Raw genomic sequence first — 21,394 nt, 5'->3', positions numbered from 1 at the left:
TCAGTGGAGTTGTGAATGGAACTGAACTTGTGGAATAGTCAGCAAACAGTACCACTCTTGACACTATGATGGACAGTAGGTCAGCAACGATGCAGCTGAAGATGGTCAGGCCGAGAATGCATTCCTTAGGAAGGCCTGCAGTGATATTCTAAGTTTTGATGACTGACCTCCAACTAACACAACCATCTTCTTTTACATCACACATGATTCCAACCATTAGAGACTTTTCCATTTGAACCCAATTAACTTCAGTTTTCTTTGGCCTCCTTGGTGCCAAGATCAAATACTGTGATATCAATGGCAGCTACTTGCATATTTCCTCTGGCATTCAGCTCACCAATCAAGACACTGATGAGGTTGGGACCTGAATGGCTGTGGCAGAAAACAAACTTAGCATAGGTGAGCAAATAATTACAGTCTTGGTGCTTTACTAAAAAGAGAAAGTGCTGGAAATGCTCAGCAGTCTTGGTGCTGCTTGATGCCAGTATTGATGACAGCTTCTACCATGTTAAAGCTGATTTGGAAGAGGCTGAGAAGGGGATAATTGACTAGATTAGATTTATGCAATTTTTTCTGTGGCTAGGACATCCATGGGCAATTTTCCATATTACTGGGTAGTTATCATAGGTATATTGAAAATGTTGGCTAATTTCTATGCACAGATCTTCAGCATGAAAGCTGAGCCAAATATGAACAAACAAATATGAAATTCTGAGCAGTTTAATATTAGCTTTCCTGCCCAGCCCAATTGTACATTAGTGTTATGAATTTTGATTCTGCTCTACATATACTCTCCTGTTTAGCATTCACTCCCTTAAGTAATGACATGTCCCTAAAGTTTTCCTTTACTACCAAAAACTATTCATATGATAGAATGCCCTCAAGGTTGTAATAATGAAACAGCTTGCTATATAAACTGGTTACTCCGCAGATGCCTCCATGTGTGCTTCTCTGCTTTTCTGAAAAGGTAGACGGATTAACATTTTAGTAAGTAAAAATGAAATCAACAGACTAGCTTATTTTACTATAGTTAATAGCCGCGAGGGTGGCATAGTGGTGCAGTGGTTAGCACCGCAGCCTCACAGCTCCAGCGACCCGGGTTCAATTCTGGGTACTGCCTGTGCGGAGTTTGCAAGTTCTCCCTGTGACCGGGTGCTCCGGTTTCCTCCCACAGCCAAGACTTGCAGGTTGATAGGTAAATTGGCCATTATAAATTGCCCCTAGTATAGGTAAGTGGTAGGGGAATTGAGGGAAGGTGGGGATGTGGTAGGAATATGGTTTTAATGGAGGATTAGTATAAATGGGTGGTTGATGGTCGGCACAGACTCGGTGGGCCGATGGGCCTGTTTCAGTACTCTATCTCTAAATAAATAAAAATAATGAATTAGAAGCATAACATTTATAGTAAGTACAGCTTGTTGTTACGATACTGTTAGGGACCATTAACTTTTAATAAATGAAAGTCGAGTTCCCAGTTTTTACTCAAAGAATTACACCACAAGATTTCATGTTTTAAACAAAAAAAACTTTAATGTACAAGAGTTAAAGCAAAACATACTAACTTAACACTCCAACTCGAAAACACAAATATAAACTTAAAATCTTAACAGAACATAAAGACGTATACTTTAAACTCTAAATCACAACAGAGCACTCCAATTTAACTGTCACTTCCACTCCAAGGTTTGCCTATACGTTACTGGATCTTGGTGGTTTGTTCACTTCTCCTAGGACCAAACCAAAGTGTACCACAGCTCTTAGGATTTCACTTCTACTTCCTTAATTTCTCATCTCTCTTCTGAGGTATCAGATCTCCTGGGGATTCTGCCTCTAGCTTTGGCTAGGCAAACCCTCCAGTTCTCTTTCAACACCTCATGAATCTGGATCTCCCAGCTTGAGCAAGAGCCTGCCTGAAAAACAGAAACACCCCTGGCTCCTGATGGCTTCTTTCCTCCGAACCCCAGCTGCTTTCAAAGCCAACAGCTTTCTCTGTGATCAATAGCTCGTTTGAAGTAAACAGCTTTCCGAATGCCAACTGCTTTCCCAAAAGCCAACTGCTTGTTTGTCAGCAAGTGTACAGATCAAAACACCATCAGGCACTCCCTGCATCATCTATCTCCATAGCAATGTGGTACATGTGAGATGTCCCAATAGCAATGTAAACTAATTATTTCCAACTCCAAGGCGAGGAGTTTATACAGGTGACAAGAGTCTTGACCTCCAGCAAAAGTGTAGCAGAGAACCCCACGTCGCCCCTTCTGTGGGAGGCCGGGCAAATCATGTGCCAATTAGGCACTTAACTGGAGAGCGGCAGGCCTTCCATGGGATCAAGGACCCCGGTGGCAGAAGTCCCACCCTCTGAGAGCTGCTGGCTAATCAGAGGCTGGTAGCTCTTTAACTGAGCAGCGCCACCACTGAGGCACTGGCTGCTGTCAGTGTAGCACCCACCCGATGCCCAGGAGTGGTGCTAGACCCAGGCCAAAGGTAGGTCAGGGCGGGACGGGTCTCCCAGTGGGAAGCTCCCCCTTCCCGATGCCATTTCCCTCATTCAGGTACAATGCCTTTTCATAAGGGACCCCCAACTCTGCAGCTAGCAAGCAGCATGCACATTTTCTCTTGCTGTGCTATCCATGCTGCGACAGGAGCACCCGCTGCTCAGCTAATTGCAGCGGCGGCATGATGTCCATAATTGGGTATTAATTGCCCACTTAAGGGGCTCAGTTGGTGGTGGGGCAGGATGGCCATTCACAAGCTTTCCTGCCCTGGATTTAATTTCGGCAGAGGTGGGAAGGTAGTGGGGTCCCCCCAATGCCACCATCCCATCCGATTATATGCTCTTCCCCTCTCCAAGCCCACCATGGGGAGAGCATAAAATTCCCCACAAATTTTCTCTTTGTTCTGGGAAATCATTTGAATAATTTAAACCCTTGATTGAGGCAGAGGTAGACTCCGACACACTGTCTCCATCAAGAAATTCAGAGATGTTCCCATTGTTTAGAGTCTTCACACTTTCCATTATGACCTTACTAAATAAATTTGGGTCACCCTTTGATTTGTAACTACCCTAGGTTTGCCAGCTTCTCAATCCAGTTGTTTTCATTTGTCTTACATTAAAAAATATTCAACTCCAAAATTAAAAGTTACCTCTAGAAAACTAATTACAAACCATGAACCAGGTGATTGTAACAATTCAGCATCATGCCTCATAAATGAAAATAATTAAATATGCAGTACTCTCCCTAAATATCACTTTTCTAATCGGCCAATTCTCTGATCTTGAGTAGAACTTGCCAAATAGTTATATCCTTCAACAGACTTTCTAGTACTGAATTAGACCATATCTTTTGTTTCCTAGTTGAACAGGAACCAAAAATATTGACTTTTCTTCCAAGCCTTTGCATCCATGAACTGGCCAGTCAGCAACAATTAAGGCAACTAGTGTTCACCTGGGTGTGGGTCCCAAGGAAACTATCCTACTGGTCTGGAACGAATAAGACCCTCCTGACAATGAAACTGGATGGTCCACAGGAAGCAGGTAATGACCATCACTGTCTCAAGCTGGAGTGGTATGCAAAAAGCCATTTCACAAATAAGGCAACATCATGATTGGGTTACTGGACTGGTAGTCCAGAGGCCTGGACGAATGATCCAAAGACATGAGTTCAAATCCCACTCTGGCAGCTAGGGAATTTAAATTCAATTAATGAAGTAAATCTGGAATAAAATGCTAATATCAGTAATGGTAGTCATGAAACTACCAGATTTTTGTAAAAACCCACCTTTCCTTTATGGAAAGAAATCTGCCATCCTTACCGAGTGACTCCAGACTCAGAACAATGTAGCTGACGCTTAACTGCTCTCTGAAATAGCCTAACAAGCTACTCAGTTGTATTTAAGAAGGCGGCTCACCACTACTTTCTCAAGGGATGGGCAATAAATACTGGCCTTGCCAACAATGCCTACGTCCAGTGAAATAATTTTTTTAAAAAAGGATCTGTCTAGTTTTAACACACATCACACTACCCCCACCTATCTCACCCTCAGCCTTTGGCTGCTGTGAAACTTTAATCCTTTGTGAGCTAAATATAAAATTATTTTATAATATAAATTACACAAATCTAATGCTGTGGTCAAATGGTTAAAAGTCCAGAAACATGACAATTAGTATGCAGCGGTCTCATGTCTAAAAATACCTGGGTACAGCCAGTACAAAGCCTGGATATTTTGAAGGTGCCAATGTTTCTGGTCAATATTTTTATAAGCACGGTCTGTCTAAAAAATTAGGGTTAAGAGTAAGTATTTTGTTTCTGCGGTGCTATCCAGTGAAATCAACCATTGTGAAGAGCATCCTTAACTCAATAGCACAAATGAAAGGTCAGTATCCTAAATTATTTATGTCTGAGGCTATAATATGCTTCCTCTCAACAGACTTATTTTATTTTAATTTTATTTTATTTAGAGATACAGCACTGAAACAGGCCCTTCGGCCCACCCAGTCTGTGCCGACCAACAACCAGCCATTTGTACTAATCCTACATTAACCCCATTTTCCCTACCACATCCCCACCATTCTCATACCACCTACCTACACTAGGGGCAATTTACAATGGCCAATTTACCTATCAACCTGCAAGTCTTTGGCTGTGGGAGGAAACCGGAGCACCCGGCGGAAACCCACGCAGTCACAGGGAGAACTTGCAAACTCCACACAGGCATTACCCAGAATTGAACCCGGGTCGCTGGAGCTGTGAGGCTGCGGTGCTAGCCACTGCGCCACTGTGCCGCCCGTCAACACACTTCATCATTAACATTCTTCTCCAAGATGCTGAAGGATTCTGTGTAAAACTCCGAAGGAGCTGGATATAAAAGAATCATGAGTTTATTTCCTGCGGTCATGAGGGCACTACTGCGTATGCAGTCAATACTCAAGTATTTCCTCTCAATTGTCTCCCAATCAACATCCAGATTTGGAAAGGATGCCTACTTGCAGGATTTCCTATGTTCATGATGTCAAAGTCAATGCAACTAAGCATCATCCTGCAGACAGGAGAGTGTGACAGGAGAAGAGGTCAAAGTTAAAAATGTGGGGTAGAAAATTTATTTTAATAATGCACTGATAAGCAAGTACTTTATACTGAAACTATTCCCTTGAAGATATTCTTCAGGCCTTTTGAAAACCAACAATTATAATGCGTATTTTTAATGGGGCCATCATTGCCCATTTATCTATCAACCTTCTACATGTAATAACTTATCTGATTCCAAGTGGAACTTACCCATCTCTGACATTGATACAATTTCCTGAAAGAAGCAGTTTCATTTTAAGCTCAGCATATTCTAAATTACTTCTCTAAATTTGTTAAAATTGTAATCACCATACAAAAAAGTTCATTAGTTATTTTCCTTATAGCACATCTTCATTTATTGTAGCTGAAACCTTACTTATGTAAACATAAGTATTTTATAACATTTAATATTTTGAGGTCAAAGAAAAAGTGAAACGTTGCAAGGCCACTGATGCCTTAAATTACCTCCAGCCTAGTCCAAACCTACATTTTATAAAATTGATCCCAATTGGGAAGCCTGTGATTTGGAAAAACTCAGAACACACCAGTATTCAAGTCAGTTCTGAATTTTCCTGGCCAAGATGCTTTCCAATTGGTAGCAAAGACCGGAATAAATATTTATCTTATAGGATTCCCTAGAGAATAAAACATATTGGGCGTGAAACTGGACCTCATAGCACCACTGGTGCCAATGCTACAGAAGCCCCAAGGCAAGAAAATGGCACCGCCCGTGCTTTAGGCCACTTCTGGTGCAGATCACGTGCCACCCTGCGCCAGGAAGGGCACTAGCATGGGCGTGCCATGCGGCACAGAAGCGGCAAGTCTGGTGCTACCATGACATTAGTTATTCCAGTTGATTTAACGCTAGTTTCAGGAACTTGTCTGCACATGTCGAAATAAAGCCTGAGCTGGATGCATGCTGCAATTACATTAATTAGCAGGCAGCACTAAGTTGGCGTGTTACCTGCATAGGAAGCACTTGGCAGGGGTTAACTTCACATCGTAATTCCCACCCCGTTTTCAAAGGTATCTAATTTAGCTGGAGAGGCTTTAAAGTTTGTTTCTCCAAGCAATTTAAATGTGGATGAATGAAGAAATTTAGGTACCCGTACATTGACTGCTGCCTGCACGGGTCAAGTCAAGCCCCTTCCTTCTTAGTGTTAGGTCCAAATTCAGTTAAAATATTTCCTTCTGCGTCAACCCAGCATCTACAAATGATGGCAGTAATTGCTGTTTGCAAGCCTTGCTCTCTTCGGCACAATGGAAAAAAAAAATCAAAGAATTGAACATAACTGAACTTTTTTGTTGAAAACAAACATTAGCCACGGGTGAGGTACCAGAAACTGGAGGATAGCTAATGTTGTGCCTTTATTTAAGAAGGGCAGCAGGGATAAACCAGGGAACTACAGGCCGGTGAGCCTTACATCAGTGGTGGGAAAGTTATTGGAAGGGATTCTGAGAGACAGGATTTATATGCATTTGGAAAGGCATGGTCTGATTAGGGATAGTCAGCATGGCTTTGTGCGTGGGAAATCATGTCTCACGAATTTGATTGAGTTTTTCGAGGAGGTGATCAAGAGGATTGGCGAGGACAGGGCGATGGACGTTGTCTACGTGGACTTTAGCAAGGCCTTTGACAAGGTCCCGCATGGGGTTAGGCTGGTCCAGAAGGTTCAAACATATGGGATCCAAGGTGAGCTAGCAAATTGGATACAAAATTGGCTTGGTGATAGGAGGCAGAGGGTGGCAGTGGAGGGCTGTTTTTCAGATTGGAGGCCGGTGACCAGTGGTGTGCCGCAGGGATCAGTGCTGGGCCCTCTGTTGTTTGTCATATATATTAATGACTTGGATGTGAATGTAGGGGGCATGATTAGTAAGTTTGCAGATGACACCAAAATTGGTGGTATAGTGGACAGTGAAGAAGGCTGTCTAAGGTTGCAACAGGATATAGATAAACTGGGAAAGTGGGCAAGGGACTGGCAAATGGAATTTAACGCAGACAAATGCGAAGTGATGCATTTTGGGAAGTTAAACCAGGGCAGGACATATACAGTGAATGGCAGGGCCCTGGGGAGTGTTGTTGAGCAGAGGGACCTTGGGGTGCAAGTACATAGTTCCCTGAAAGTGGCAACACAGGTAGACAGGGTGGTGAAGAAGGCGTATGGCATGCTTGCCTTCATCGGCCGAGGCATTGAGTACAAGAGTTGGGACGTCATGTTACAGTTGTACATAACGTTGGTTAGGCCACATTTGGAGTACTGTGTGTAGTTCTGGTCGCCGCACTACAGGAAAGATGTGATTAAGCTAGAGAGGGTGCAGAAAAGATTCACAAGGATGTTGCCTGGTTTGGAGGGCTTGAGTTATGAAGAGAGATTGGATAGGCTGGGTCTGTTTTCCCTGGAGCGAAGGAGGCTGAGAGGGGACATGATAGAGGTATATAAAATTATGAGAGGCAAAGATAGGGTAGATAGCCAGAGTCTGTTTCCCATGGTAGGGGTGACTACAACTAGAGGGCATAGATTTAAAGTGAGAGGGAGGAGGTTTAAAGGGGATCAAAGGGGTAAATTTTTCACACAAAGAATAGTGGGTATCTGGAATGAGCTGCCTGAGGAGGTGGTGGAAGCAGGAACAGTAGCAACATTTAAGAGGCATCTGGACAGGTACTTGAATGAGCAAGGCATAGAGGGATATGGAATTAATGCAGGCAGGTGGGATTAGTATAGATAGGCATTATGGTCGGCATGGACACGGTGGGCCGAAGGGCCTGTTTCTATGCTGTACAACTCTATGACTCTATATCTCATATGTAAATAAAACTTATCTTGAAATATTCTCGAAATAGTTGTGTGATTGTAAAGAACTTGAGTATTGCTGAAAATAGAGACATTTTGTCGAAGCTTTTCATCTTGCACTCACCAGGACAAATCGCAAAAATACCAATGTAAGGGAAGCAACAAATTTATACTATATGAGAAGAGAGTGCTGGTTGGTTGGCAAGTGGATTCCGATTGGTAGAGGCATTGCCATGGAGAATGCACCAGTTTATGGTGACTGATAGTTAACTGCCAAGCTTTGTTTGAAATTTAAACCAGGCAGCTTGACTCTGATTGGTCAAGGCATTGCCCTGAGCAACAAACCAGCGAATGGCTGTCACTTATTTTGTTTAGCTGAAACAAGCGCAATGTGTGTACATGTTCTTTCTGTCTGCAAAGAACAGGACCCTGTGTATTAATATATGTAGTTTCCAGTATGCGCAAATGCGCGACAGTGCGAGCATGACTGACAATCTTAAATTGGTTGTCAGCATAATTTTTAGCACACTGAGGATTATTTAGCAAATGTTGTCCAATTGTGGAATCACATCTAATGTTGGACACTGTTTTGAGCTTTGCAAGCATAGGCTGGTTGGGTATGGTCTATACCTTGCCCGTTGCAAACAGCGGAAGGGACATGTTGTTTGATACAATCCGCCAGTCTTTGGGACGTACAGCCTATATACCTAACATCACACTGGCATTGAAATTCATATATCACATTACTCATTTGTGTGATAGGCAGAACGTCTTTTTGGCTTGACGGCAGCATCCTGCTAGTGGCGAACACATGTGCACCACTACTGCATAGTAGCAGCGTGAAACAGCTAGCTCCACCTGTTGCTCAAATTTTTGGGATACATTACCCTTCCAGGGTAATCTGAGGTAAACTGGGCACTATTCAGGGCTGAAAATGACGGCCTTAGGCCGTTCATTTAAGTTTACGCAATATACAGCGAGAGATGATCTGATCAGGATAGCCATTGTCATGCAGGATGCCTTTGATTCACCTTATTTCAGCATCAAGCTTGCATGGTGAGCAAATGGCTCAGGCCCTATTTACAAAGTTGCCGATAAGACCAATCTTATAGCGCGTGGAACTGTAAGAATCCCAATGCGTGTATTGACCAGTGAAGGTAGGCTTACGGTAGACCGTGGTAGAGAACCCCATAGCAGATTTATCAACTAGTACGTCAAGGAAAGGCAGCTCATTTGACCGCTCCATTTCAAAGGTGAATTTGAGCACAGGATGGAGCCCATTACGACGTGTAAGGAAATCATTACATGCAGCTGTGGATTCAAATGTAGCAAACGTATCATCTACATATCGTAAATATGCAAGAGGTAGGAGGTTAGGTGTCATTCCCTTGAAGACACATTTTTCACGGAACCCAACAAAGATGTTTGCGAGTATAATAAAAGCAAAATACTGCGGATGCTGGAAATCTGAAATAAAAACAAGAAATGCTGAAACCACTCAGCAGGTCTGGCAGCATCTGTGGAAAGAGAAGCAGAGTTGATGTTTGCGAGAGCTGGACCAAGAGGGGATCCCATGGCAACACCATCTATCTGGGCATACATGGTGTCGTTAAAACTGAACTCAACTGCGCAAGTTGCAGAGCTCAATGAGTACTGATTCACACAATGGTGGTGGGTCTAGATCGCCATGATATAGTGCTGCAGCACAGTGGCGCAGTGGTTAGCACTGCAGCCTCACAGCTCCAGTGACCCGGGTTCAATTCTGGGTGCTGCCTGTGTGGAGTTTGCAAGTTCTCCCTGTGTCTGCGTGGGTTTTCTCCGCGTGCTCCGGTTTCCTCCCACAAGCCAAAAGACTTGCAGGTTGATAGGTAAATTGGCCATTATAAATTGCCCCTAGTATAGGTAGGTGTTAGGGAAATATAGGGACAGGTGGGGATGCAGTAGGAATATGGAATTAGAGTAGGATTAATATAAAAATGGGTGGTTGATGGTTGGCACAGACTCGGTGGGCCGAAGGGCCTGTTTCAGTGCTGTATCTCTAAAACTAAAACTAAAACCTATGGCTTCCTTAAATGGTACATTGGTGAATAGGCTAGTAATGTCAAATGAACACATGGACACGCCATTGTTATCGATATGCAAGCCCTGTATGGTCTTCGCAAATGTGAAGGAATCCTTCACCGTGTATGTGGAGAACTTGCTCAAAACTGGTGGTAACAATTCGCCCAAACGTTTGGCCATTTCATGTTATGCAGAACCGGTCATAGATAAGATAGGGCGTAGAGGGACATCCTCTTTGTGTGTCTTGGGCAGCCCATACATAAGCAGATACAGTGAGCCGCAAGGACAAACCCTGTCATATACATCACCCGACAGATCATTGCTCTTACACAAGTCCAGCAAGCGTTTTCTTAGCTTACTTTCGAGGAAGGCTGTCCAGTCATGTTGGACAGCAGTAAATCCGATGGATACGAATTTGGACCTGTCATTAAGAATGGTGTGCATTTTGTTAATAAAGTCACACTTGTTACGGATGACTATTCCCGTCCCTTTGTCAGGTTTACTGATGTGTATGTCCGGGTTCATCTTAAGACCTCGCAACGCTGTCAGACATTCACATTGCATTTGGAAATCAGACATGTCATTCGGAATCCCACAACATGCATGCACTAGATCAGGTAGGTGCACTTTCAAAGATTCAGCATCTTCAGTGGACGCTGGTTTGTGTCGGGAAATTTGGGAGTAGTGGAGTTCAAACTTAGCAAATACCTCTCCCGTTTGATATGGGATGAAGGCACACAAAAATTGAAACCATGCGCAAGAACAAACACCTCGCTTTCTGAGAGTACATGATCAGAGAGATTTGTTACATGTTTAGTGGCGTTGTTAATTGCATTGCCAAACCGCTTCCGCTAAGTGAGTTTATGGTGCGGGCGTGTTTCAAACCGGTACTGTTTATGGTGCAGTCATCTAGCGAAGCAACATAGTGGCATAAATGGATCAAATCAAAACATGAAAGAAATTTGCACACATCAGACCAAGCGCGGCATAGAGCATGCTGTAAATTAGTAAATTTGTTGCTTCCCTTACATTGGTATTCGCGTGAATTGTCCTGATGAGTGCAAGACAAAAAGCTTCAACAAAAATGTATCTATTTTCAGCAATACTCAAATATTCTAGACAGAAATGTTTATTCTTAACTCCAAGACTACGAGCACGCTAGATTTTCTTGTTAGTAAGCCCGCTTTCCAAACTATTTCAAATTGCTGACAGCACAAAGATAACAAACCAACGGGATGGAAGATGAGAGATTCATCTAGAATGGGTCTCTCACATCTGTTAATAGTTTTAGGTGCAAGATATTGTATATTTGAAGGGTGATGCAGAGTGGAGAGAGCAATCACTCTGTGGAGGTGGTGAAGGGGAAAGGAAAGAAAAGAGGTATTTAAATAAGTTTGTTCCCAGATGGAAAGGTGCATAGGCTTTGCTCTAAGGTAGGGTAGACCAGTGCGAGCTCTGGAACCACTGAAGAAAATAGTTTGTGGTCAAGAGGGGGAGGGGAAAGAGTTGACAAGAAAAGGGGAGGGGTGAAGAGACAGTTTTGAACAAAATGTGCATATAGTGAACATAGTGAAGTAGCTATGGGTTAGATATATAAAACTGGAGAACTTATACATGACAGTTCCACCTTCTATTTTTTCTTTACTACCAGTCAATATCTTGGTCATATGAGTATTCAGTTTGGAATCAAAATTAGGATTACCAAAAAATCCACTCTGCAATAAAATATTAATATAGAACAATAATAGCCCAAATACACAAATACAAACCACAATGGAAACAAAATTAAAAGAAGGCTTTGTTTGCTGACAATGCAACCACTAGGTGGCACAGTACTGGCACATGCACAAATGCAGCCTCATGCACTGAAATGTCACTGTCTGTGACGTTTTAGGCGGCTGCCAGGATTAAAGATGGCACTGCTCAATTTATCACAACAAACAAATTAAGTTAATTGCTACGATCCCACCCCCGACAATATATCGATTCTCTAACCCGGCTGTCTCCCACATCTGTCTGCGGCCTCGGCCTTGCTGCTGCCTTGCTTCAGTCACTCACTCCCCGTTTCAACACCCCACCCCACCCACCTCTGGCCGTTCACTCTCCGCTTCCCCCCGCCCCCTGCCTTCAGCCATTCACTCCCCGCTTCCCTCCTCCCCTCTAGCTGCTAGTTCCAGACCATGCCACTTTCCTCTGCTTGACCACTCGCTCCCACGTCACCCCGTCACTCCTCGTGGTCCGCCTTGCTTCTTCAGGCGGCGTGGCGGGGAACGATTGGCCGAGGGGAGGGGGGAGCAGAGGCGAGGCCTGGAGCAAGCGGTTGATGAGGGGAGGCGGCGGCTGAAGGGAGAAGCGGCGAGGGTGCGAGCGAGTGGCTGAGATGGGGGAAGCGGGGCGGCCTGGAACGAGCGGCCAACGGGGGAGAGCAGCCAGTGGGGTGGGAGGGAAGCAGTGAAGGCAGGAGCAAGTAGCTAAAGGGGGGAAACGGCTGGGGGCAGGAGGAGCACATACTGATGATGTCCACGATTGCTCTGCACATGCTCTGCGATGTCAGGAATCACTTTGTTAAAAGAAAGGCTTATCAGTGAATGCACAGCTCTCTTGATGGCTCACTTTATTTTAGAGACTAGCTCATTTTTTGTTTATTCTGCAGACTAGCACCATTCGGTATTAAAAAAAACTCTCACCCTCTAATTCCATCATTTGACTTCCTTCTGTAATTTTGCTGAAAACCAAAATCTACAAAATGTATAAAAACAATAAATTGTTTTAGCTAAAAAAAGGATTTTCTGTATTTCACTGGTCTACAGTGGGAATTGAACCTTGTTCTGTATGCTAATACAAGAGCAAAATAGTGCAGATGCTGGAAATCGGAGGTAAAAACAGAAAATGCTGGAAATACTCAGCAGGTCGAGCAGCATCTGTGGAGAGAGAAACAGAGTTAACATTCAGGTCGATGACCTTTCATCAGAACTAGGAAAAGTTAGAAATGTAATAGGTTTTAAGCAATTAAAATGGGGAAGTTGGTAAAAGAGCAAAAGGGGAGGCCTGTGAAAGGGTGGAAGGCAGGGGACATTAAATGACAAAAGGGTTGGTCGTGCAAGGTCAAATGGAGTGGTAATGGGTCAAGGAAAGAAACAAAAGATGGGTCCAGAGGAGGTGTGAGTGGAAAAATAATGAAAAGCTACCAGCTGAAAACAAAATCAAGAGAAAAACGACAGTTAAACCAAAACCTGCAAAGAAAAAGGAAACAAAACGTGGATGGAGATTACGGTCTGAAATTGTTGAACTCCCTTGAGTCTGGAAGACAGTAAAGTACTTACCTTTTGATTAGACACATCTTTTGTTTCTTTACTTGCCCCATTACCACTCCCTTTAGCCTTGTACCACCAAACCTTTTGTCATTTAACCTCTCTGTCTTCCACCCTATCACAGGCCTTCCCTTTTGTTCTTTTCCCACCCTCGCCCCCTTTCACTTGCTTAAAACCTAGCATTTCTAACTTTTCCCAGTTCTGATGAAAGGTCATCAACCTGAAACAGATGCTGTCTGACCTGCTGAGTATTTCCAGCATTTTCTATTTTTATTATTCTTCTGTAACGTTATCTATTGAAATCTGAAATGGCTGCTTAGCGAGTATATGAAATATGAAAATGTTGCCCTCAGACACATAGATGAACCAAATATCAAGAGTTATATTATGGTGACAGCAAAAACTGATGCATAATTTGAATCTTTAAGAAAGTTGTTGTGATTTAGAAACATGGAAACATAATTTACATAACAAATCAAATAATTTTGCTGCTCCAGTTAAAAGTCAGGTACCTAACATAGGGCTGAATTTTACTGGCCCCTCGACGCCATGGATCGTGGCGCGGGGGCCGGTAAAATTCTGTGGGGAGAGGCCCGCCTCAACCCACGATGTCGAGAAGGGCCCGCCACATATTACCGATGGTGGGGGGACCTCGCTGCGGCCCCCCCCCACCGCATGGCGGCGGCACCCCAAATAGAATATGTAAAACGCCACTTACCTCTGCAAATTACGTATCCCACCGCCTCTCGCTGCACACTTCCACATTTTACTTAGAACGGGCGACTGTCACATGCCGTACCATTCATGAACAGAAAACCAGATGGGACAGCAAAAGCAGGAGTACTGGACAGTGAAGGTAAGTGCAGATTTACAGGAGGCTCAGTTCTGCATTCTGGAAGGGAGGAGGAAGGGGGGGGCAGATTACAGGAGTCTCAGCTCTGCATTCTTAATGGGAGGAAGGAGGGGGTCTGGGATTACTGGAGGGAAAGCTCTGCAGGCATGAAGGGAGATACTGTGTACCCTCCCTCCGTAAACAGTGTACACTCTGCGTTTCTGTGTGTGAAGGAGCAATGGCACTCTAGTCACCCTGTGTGTGGGGTGGGTGCCAGAAAGGGTAGGAGCGTTAAGGTTATATGGATGATGAGGACAACCAATGCAGCTGGTAGGATCGTGATGTGGTCATGCTGTGCCACTGAGTGTTAGCCATGATGGGCAATGCCATGCCACGCCACATAGTTGATCCATGAAAGCAGTTGATATACCCGTCAACACCAATCCCTGTCCTGTTAAGAACTTTCAAATAAATGAAGGATACAACTTTACTTATCACCTAGAATAGGCTCATCCTACACTGTGTGATCCGCTTCTGCTGAGGATCCGTATGCGCCAGAGGCAAAATCAACAGGCAGGTGCAGTCCACGTAGAAGCCTCCAGTTGTGAGCAGCAGCCCTCAAGGAGAGTTCGCCATTACGGTCGCCGTGCATTTACAGGCCCCACATGACATGCCATCAGATGTCAGAGCACCAGTATCAGAGGTGATTGCGCATGTCAAGAGGGTGGTGACCTCTGTGCCCTGCTCAACGATGACCTGCAGCCCACGGGCTTCGGTGAACATCCTATGCCTGGGGTCCTCATAGTGGCAGTGGTTCTTAAGATTGAAGCCCAGGCAGCATTTCAGGGGCCCACCAGAGACCTTTGTGGGGTCACACAGTCAGCAGTGCACTGCTGCATCAGGGAAGTCACCGATGCCCTGCACCGGAGGGCCAGTGAGTATGTCCATTTCAGGAAGGATCCTCAAAACCAGGCCCAGAGGGCCATTGGTTTCAGCACCATTGCCGGAGAACCGGAGGTTTTAGGGTTCATAGACTGCACCAATGTGGCCATCAGGCCTCCCACCAGGCTACCACCTGTAGACATTACCATTACAGGAATCCTCTCAATCTAGGTGCAGCTGGTATGTGATCACTGCAGATGCTTCATGCAAATCTGTGCCCGCTTCTCAGGCAACTGCCATGACACCTGGGCCCTGTGCCAGTCCCAGCTGCTGCCGCTGTTCACTGAACTGGCTCAGAGGGAGGGGTGGCTTCTTGGAGACAAGGGCTATCCCTTGCAGACATGGCTCCTGACACCAGTGAGAGACCCCACCACTGCTGCAGAGGAGAGATGCAATGCCAGCCACTGAGCTACAAAAGACACCACTGAGCAGGCGGCCGGCATGCTGAAAAAGCACTTCCAATACCTGGACAGATATGGTGATGCTCTGTACTACGGGCCGAAAAGGCCTGCTCCTTTCTTTGCTGCTTGCTGTGCTCTGCACAACTACGCACCCAATAAAGGGCAGGCCTGGCATGATGAGGAGAGACATCAACAGGATTCCTTCACCGACTACGAGGACACTAAGGACCTACAACAGGAAAGGTGCACGGGAGGGCAGGTCGCACCCAGGCTCTTGCATGCAAGGCTAGCAGTGAGTTAGGGATGTACGGCAGTGGCTTATCAGACAAAAGCTCTCTGCTCCATAGGAACTGGCATGAGCTCTGCAAGCCACACATCACCCTCGCTCACCTGCTGTGCACCAGCCCACATCTGCAATATCCCTGTGTAAACCATTAGAGGCAGAAGCTGACTGAGCCAATGTCCATGTCACTGTATCCGTGGAGACACTCATGAGTAATGGTGGCATGGCAATGATGTTATGTTATTGCATACATTGGCTCTCCTGAAGGGCCAATGGTGCAAAGGGAGGTGACATTGGCGCTACATGCTAGCACACATCATTCACACAGAGAAAAGGTTGGTAAGGAACATTTAGTGAAAGACGTATTTACATTGCTGTGACACCCGTGCATTCCCATTTGTGTCAGTATGTTCTCTGGAAATGCTTCCAAATGCCCCTTCTTGGTGCAACTGCTGCCTTAGCAGCCTGACTGGAGGAAGGCTGCTGATCTGATTGCCCTTTGGCTGTGGATGACTTTGGTGGTCCTACCCTGTGCGCACAAGGCCTAGAGGGCCCTGGCTGGCTGGGGGAAATGCTCATTCATCCTCTTCCAGCATTGGACCCTTTGACACCAGATGGCCCCACGGCTACTCACCTCCTCTGCCATCTCCAGCCAGGCTGCCTTGTTCAGGTGGGAGGGCCACTTCTTACCGTCGCTGGGGAAAAGGACCTCCCGCCTTGCCCACACAGCCCGGAGGAGAGTGAGCAGGGAGGCTTTGCTGAACTGTGGGGCCACCCTAGAGTACCCCTCTGCCATCCTCGGTTTTTGGTGTGGTCCTTTAAATGCAAAGGTGACTCCACTGTGTAACTACTCTACCTTCTGGCTGTAAGGTTTGTCTTGCACATGTTTGAAAACTTATGCAGGACTAGTGAGGAGATCTGTGCTGCTGTCATGATTTTTCATCTATTACACATCGACACATGTTTACAAACACTGCTTCTGCAGGAGCTGATCATAAGTATTGGTGTAATATTTCTGGTTGGCAATGCAGCTACAATATGAATACATTTTCCTGTTTTTTTACAAAGATCATTTAATTGCAGTTACGCGTATTTTCACATAACAGTTAGCAGAGAAATGAATACAGATTCCAAATGCATATTAGTCTGCGGCTTTTCACAGTCAGATGATTAGAAGCCCATAGTATGTAGATATTCTTGAATTATAGTTTTATTTCTATTGTGTATTTGCCTTTTATGGTACATTTAAGTTTCAGCATCCTGGAATGTGCAAAATTAAGAATATTCACCCAGGTGCGGCATGCCTACAAGAAGGAATGTTACACTTGAGTGGACGAAGAGGATCGCAACCTCACAGGACTCTGGGACACAGCAGGGTAAGTAATTGGCAGCAAAGCAGAAAGTGCTGGGGAAACACACCAGGTCAGGCAGCATCTGTGGAGAGAGAAGCAGGGTTAACTTTCAGGTCTGTGAACGTGGTCACAGACCTGAAAGTTAACTCTGCTTCTCTCTCCACAGATGCTGCCTGACCTGCTGAGTTTCCCCAGCACTTTCTGCATTGCTGCCAGATTGACAGCAGCCCCACTCTTCAACAGTGAGCTAAATATTTCTTTGACAGCTGTCAGGAAGCAGGTGCTGGGGTGCTTTGAATAGGGCCCCAGCACCTGCTGAACAGCTGTCAAATGGTTCCTCACTGCGCCGGATGTTCTGCCTCTCCCGACGTAATATGGGGGCGGGGGGGCTCGTCACAGTGATGCTAATGAGCCCCCGTGTGTAATATCACGGGAGCGCGGCGGCGGCCACCAAATGTGGGCACGCCGTCGAGTTCAAAGCATGTTGCCGCAGAGCGCGGCGCATGAATAAAATTCAGACCATAGCGTTGCCAAGCCTCCAGGAATATCCTGGAGACTCCCAACTTGATGTCATCTCCCAAGAACTCTTGCCAAAATGGATGTATACATGCCTTCTACTGGCATTTTGTAACCCAAAATTTCCAGAAATTATGAAATTTGAAAAGAGTATATGAATAAATTGCAATACTAATCTCTAAAATGAGTTTGTCCTTTAAACTAGTAATGACTCATAAATGTACGTACAGAAACAAACACAAACTCTTTAAAAGCATCCACAGAATGTAAAGTCAAATGGCATTTGGTAAACAAAAAATCTGATCCAGCATTATTTTCACGATCTATGTAAACATGCATGCTGCGTTGTTACAGCTATAAAAAGGTAGCTTTTACAGCAAATTAAATTATTGATTACAACATTCTTAGATTTACTTCAAAATTCATAAAACAATGGGCTCTGTTTTGTAAGGTCACATACATCTGTATCCAGAAAGTGGCAGGTGACTGAATAATTGTTTTAGCACACAAGACTTCTGTGGTTACAAATTAGATAAATGGTTTTCCAAGCAACCATTTCAGATAAGATATACATAAACCGAACAGAGCAAGTTCCACATTTTGTTACTATTTTCCACAAAAAAAAGTAAAATGATGAAAATCCATTTCTGTGGCAAATTCAGCAAGATTCAAAAATTTAGAGGACAGGATATGGAGTTCACGCTCCTGCCAGTTGAAAAAGGGACAGAATATGAAAGTAGAACTGGTGAGAAAACAGAGTTGGCAACAATGATCCCAATAAATTTTCTCTGTTGTGCACAACCTGTTTATTTCAATGCACGGTACCTTTAAATATTTTTGCACAGTATCTTAAAGCGACAGCTTGTGAGCGGCCTGTACAGTACCTTGCCAATTTTTGCGTGGCCGTGCCCATGTGCAGCTTAGAGGAGCACTGGTTGGCATTAAACTGACGACCTCAAGCTCTCCTGCTTGTGACTGAATTACAAATAAAGCAGTTCTTAAACATGACTTACTTACCACCTGGCATCAGTATAAATGCATGCAAAATAACTTGCTATTGTCAAGTGAGGAGGAGGTTGAAGGGCATCCCTCTTCTTGTTTGACCACAACAGGTTTAATTCTTTCTCAAAGTGGATGTACTGGCCAATTCAGTAGGTGTTTGATTACTTACTTGCTGTGATCATAACAATAACCAATTGGACAGGTTTTCTTGAGTTTAACAAAGAAAGGTTAACTTTATTGTACCTAAACCAAACTCAAAAAATAAACTACATGCCAACTTTCACTCACATGCTAGAAGTTTACACAAACACACACACATACAAATAGATTACAGAGTGGGGAAAGGTAGATTGGTTGAGTTAGAGTCCATAGGAAAAAAAGAGGCATACAGTCTGTGGGGTTTAGTTATTTGGCTGGCTTCTAGCTGAATTCGGTGGCCATAAGGTTTAGTTTGAAGAGGTAGATGACTGGTTCTGTGGGTCTCTTGGTGACAGCGATGCGGATGATTTCCTCCAACGGGGTTTCTGATTGACCGCCTTTGCATTCTCCGGCTACAGTCAACAGGCAGGATTTGAAGCTTGCAAGCTGGAATGGAGAGAGAGAGAAAGGGAGGAACCCTCACTTAGATCTGCACGTGTCAAAGTCCAGATGCTTCTCCTTGTTGCTGCAGAGAAACACAAGCTTAAAACCACAGAAGGAGAGGGACTTGTCACATGACAGTCACTCAGTCATTCCAGCATAGTAGTTAGCAGTATTTCTTTTTGTTAAAAGAAAAAGAACAAGCAGTTCCTTTAAACTGCCTGGGTCTTGGTTCTTGCTGGGCTGACTAGACATTTCGACTTCCTCCTTACAGCCTTGCAATGTAGGGTACAGTGTTGCAAATTAGGTGGCCATTTTAAGCTGCTAGCATAGTCATCTTTAATCTGTTCTTTTTTAAATTTCTTTTAAAAAATATATAAATTCAGATCTCCAGTCAGGGATTAAAGAAAATTATCATTCAACAAATCAAGCTGGTGTGACAACACCCCACCACGTGAAATGAAATGTGAAAACAGGAGTGTTTCATTACAAGGTCGCAAATTAAAAAGAAACTGTACACACACACTCATCAGTCTCACTGTCACAGCCACACTCTGGTTCAGTTTTTTTTTCATATCTGGGATGGTTCCGTGCTGAGCTAAACCCTAGATAAAGCGTCAGCTATAATGTTGTTTTTCCCTGCAATGTGGGTAATGTTTAGGCGGTAAGGTCGCAGAAGCAGGCTCCAACGAAAAAGACTTGCATTCTGGGTACTGAATTTCTCTACAAAGGTCAAAAGTATTTTGTCGGTATAAGCTGCCACCTCCCTATATCCATTTTGGACATATACCTCAAAAATGTTTGACAGCCAGCAACAGTTCCAGGGCTTCCTTCTCCACAGTATCTCCTTTGATGTTTGTTTAATCCTTTGGACAAATGCCCAAATGGTCTCTCAGTGCTTAACTCATCATCTTGGAACAGGACGGCACCTACCCCTAGGTCATTAGCATCCACTGCCACTTTAAATGGTTTGTTAAAGTTTGGAGCTGCCAGCACCAGTTCATTGATTAAGATGGCTTTCAGCCTCTCGAAATCTAGTGGCACCTCCGACCATACTACCTTTGCTTTTTTCCATAGTAAGCCTGTCAGTGGGGCGGCTATAGTGCTGAAATTTGGGACAAACTTGTGGTAATACCCACAAACCCCCAAAGATCGCATTGTTTCCCGTTTGGTCGTGGGGATGGGAAAATCTATCAGCGCCTGTACCCTTTCTTCTCTAGGCAACATGCGATCTTGACCCACAACATGCCCTAGGTAGGTTACTTGAGCTTCAGCAAACATGCTCTTTGCAAGATTTATCAGCCAACCCTCTTTGAAAGAGGGCTTCTAACTGGTCGAGGTGGACCCCCCCAGGTGTCACTGTACACAAACAGATGTTGGCCAGGGGCTGTAAGAAACACAGAATCAGTTACACACTGCTGGGATTGTTTGACCTGTAGTAACCTGGAGCTCGGACACTGGCCTGTGCTGGTAAAAACCAGTTTGAACTAGTTACTTTATGAGACAAGACAAAGGATCGATCACAGGAAAAGGGCCTTATTTGGACACGGTGTGATACCGGGGTCTTTGGGCCTGGGCCAATTAAGAGATGTGAACGAGGTGAGCAAGCTTAAGCCAACCGGAAAGACACAGCTCAGATTTGGAGAGAGAAGCAACAGGATAAGAATAGAGCTTCTTGGGCATAGAGCCAGCGAAAACTCCAGAGATCAACCATCGTGGAAGCGGAAGACCCTGCGTGAGCGACGCGGCGACGACGTAGAAGAGAGAGAGAGAACGGAACGCCTGGCCAGCATTAACTCTCCCTTTTTTGGGTAATATCCTTTGTATTCTGTGACTAGTTCAGGGAAAGGTCAGAGGAACCTAGTGGGTGTGCTTATGAATTCTAGCTAGTTTTGTTATTAACTGTATAACTCAGTTGGAGTTGTATGTTTTTGTCTAACTAAGTGTTTAAGCTTTATTCTTACATTGTACAACAACTTGAATAAAGTAAATTGATAGTTAAAGAAAGGACTGAGTTCCTTCTCTTTGTACTAAGCCAGTAACTGTAGCTGTGGATTAAGCTAGAGGGTGGCTCTCTTGAAACCTGATATCCCAAACACCCAGCCTGAGCCTGAATTAAGAGGACTTCAGTCCCACGTGACGGCCAGGATCAACTGGTTATAGGGAATAAAGGGGACAAGGGGGAGTTGACTCTGCTCCACGGTTTACACAGATCATCCAGGTGCACGACACAGTTGGGCAGGCCAGCCACTATCTG

At 44.5% G+C, this 21,394-nt stretch overlaps 1 protein-coding gene across 3 annotated transcripts in view; it reads right to left on the bottom strand.

Moving 5' to 3' along the window:
- Positions 1-21,394, bottom strand: part of cep126 (centrosomal protein 126) — a 133,327-nt gene that overhangs the window by 96,528 nt on the left and 15,405 nt on the right. The window contains exon 1 of one of the 3 annotated variants that reach the window (XM_068034072.1): positions 168-231. The exons of the other annotated variants lie outside the window; for them this stretch is intronic. Coding sequence (XP_067890173.1) covers positions 168-217 — 50 coding nt within the window. The 5' untranslated portion in view covers positions 218-231. Of the gene's footprint in view, positions 1-167; positions 232-21,394 lie in introns of those variants that run through there. 3 annotated transcript variants of the gene reach the window in all.

Source organism: Heterodontus francisci, chromosome 6 (genome assembly GCF_036365525.1).
Source record: "Heterodontus francisci isolate sHetFra1 chromosome 6, sHetFra1.hap1, whole genome shotgun sequence".
Lineage (NCBI taxonomy): Eukaryota > Metazoa > Chordata > Chondrichthyes > Heterodontiformes > Heterodontidae > Heterodontus > Heterodontus francisci.
The sequence above is the reverse complement of the archived record's forward strand: the minus strand, read 5'-3'. Positions and strand labels throughout refer to the sequence as shown.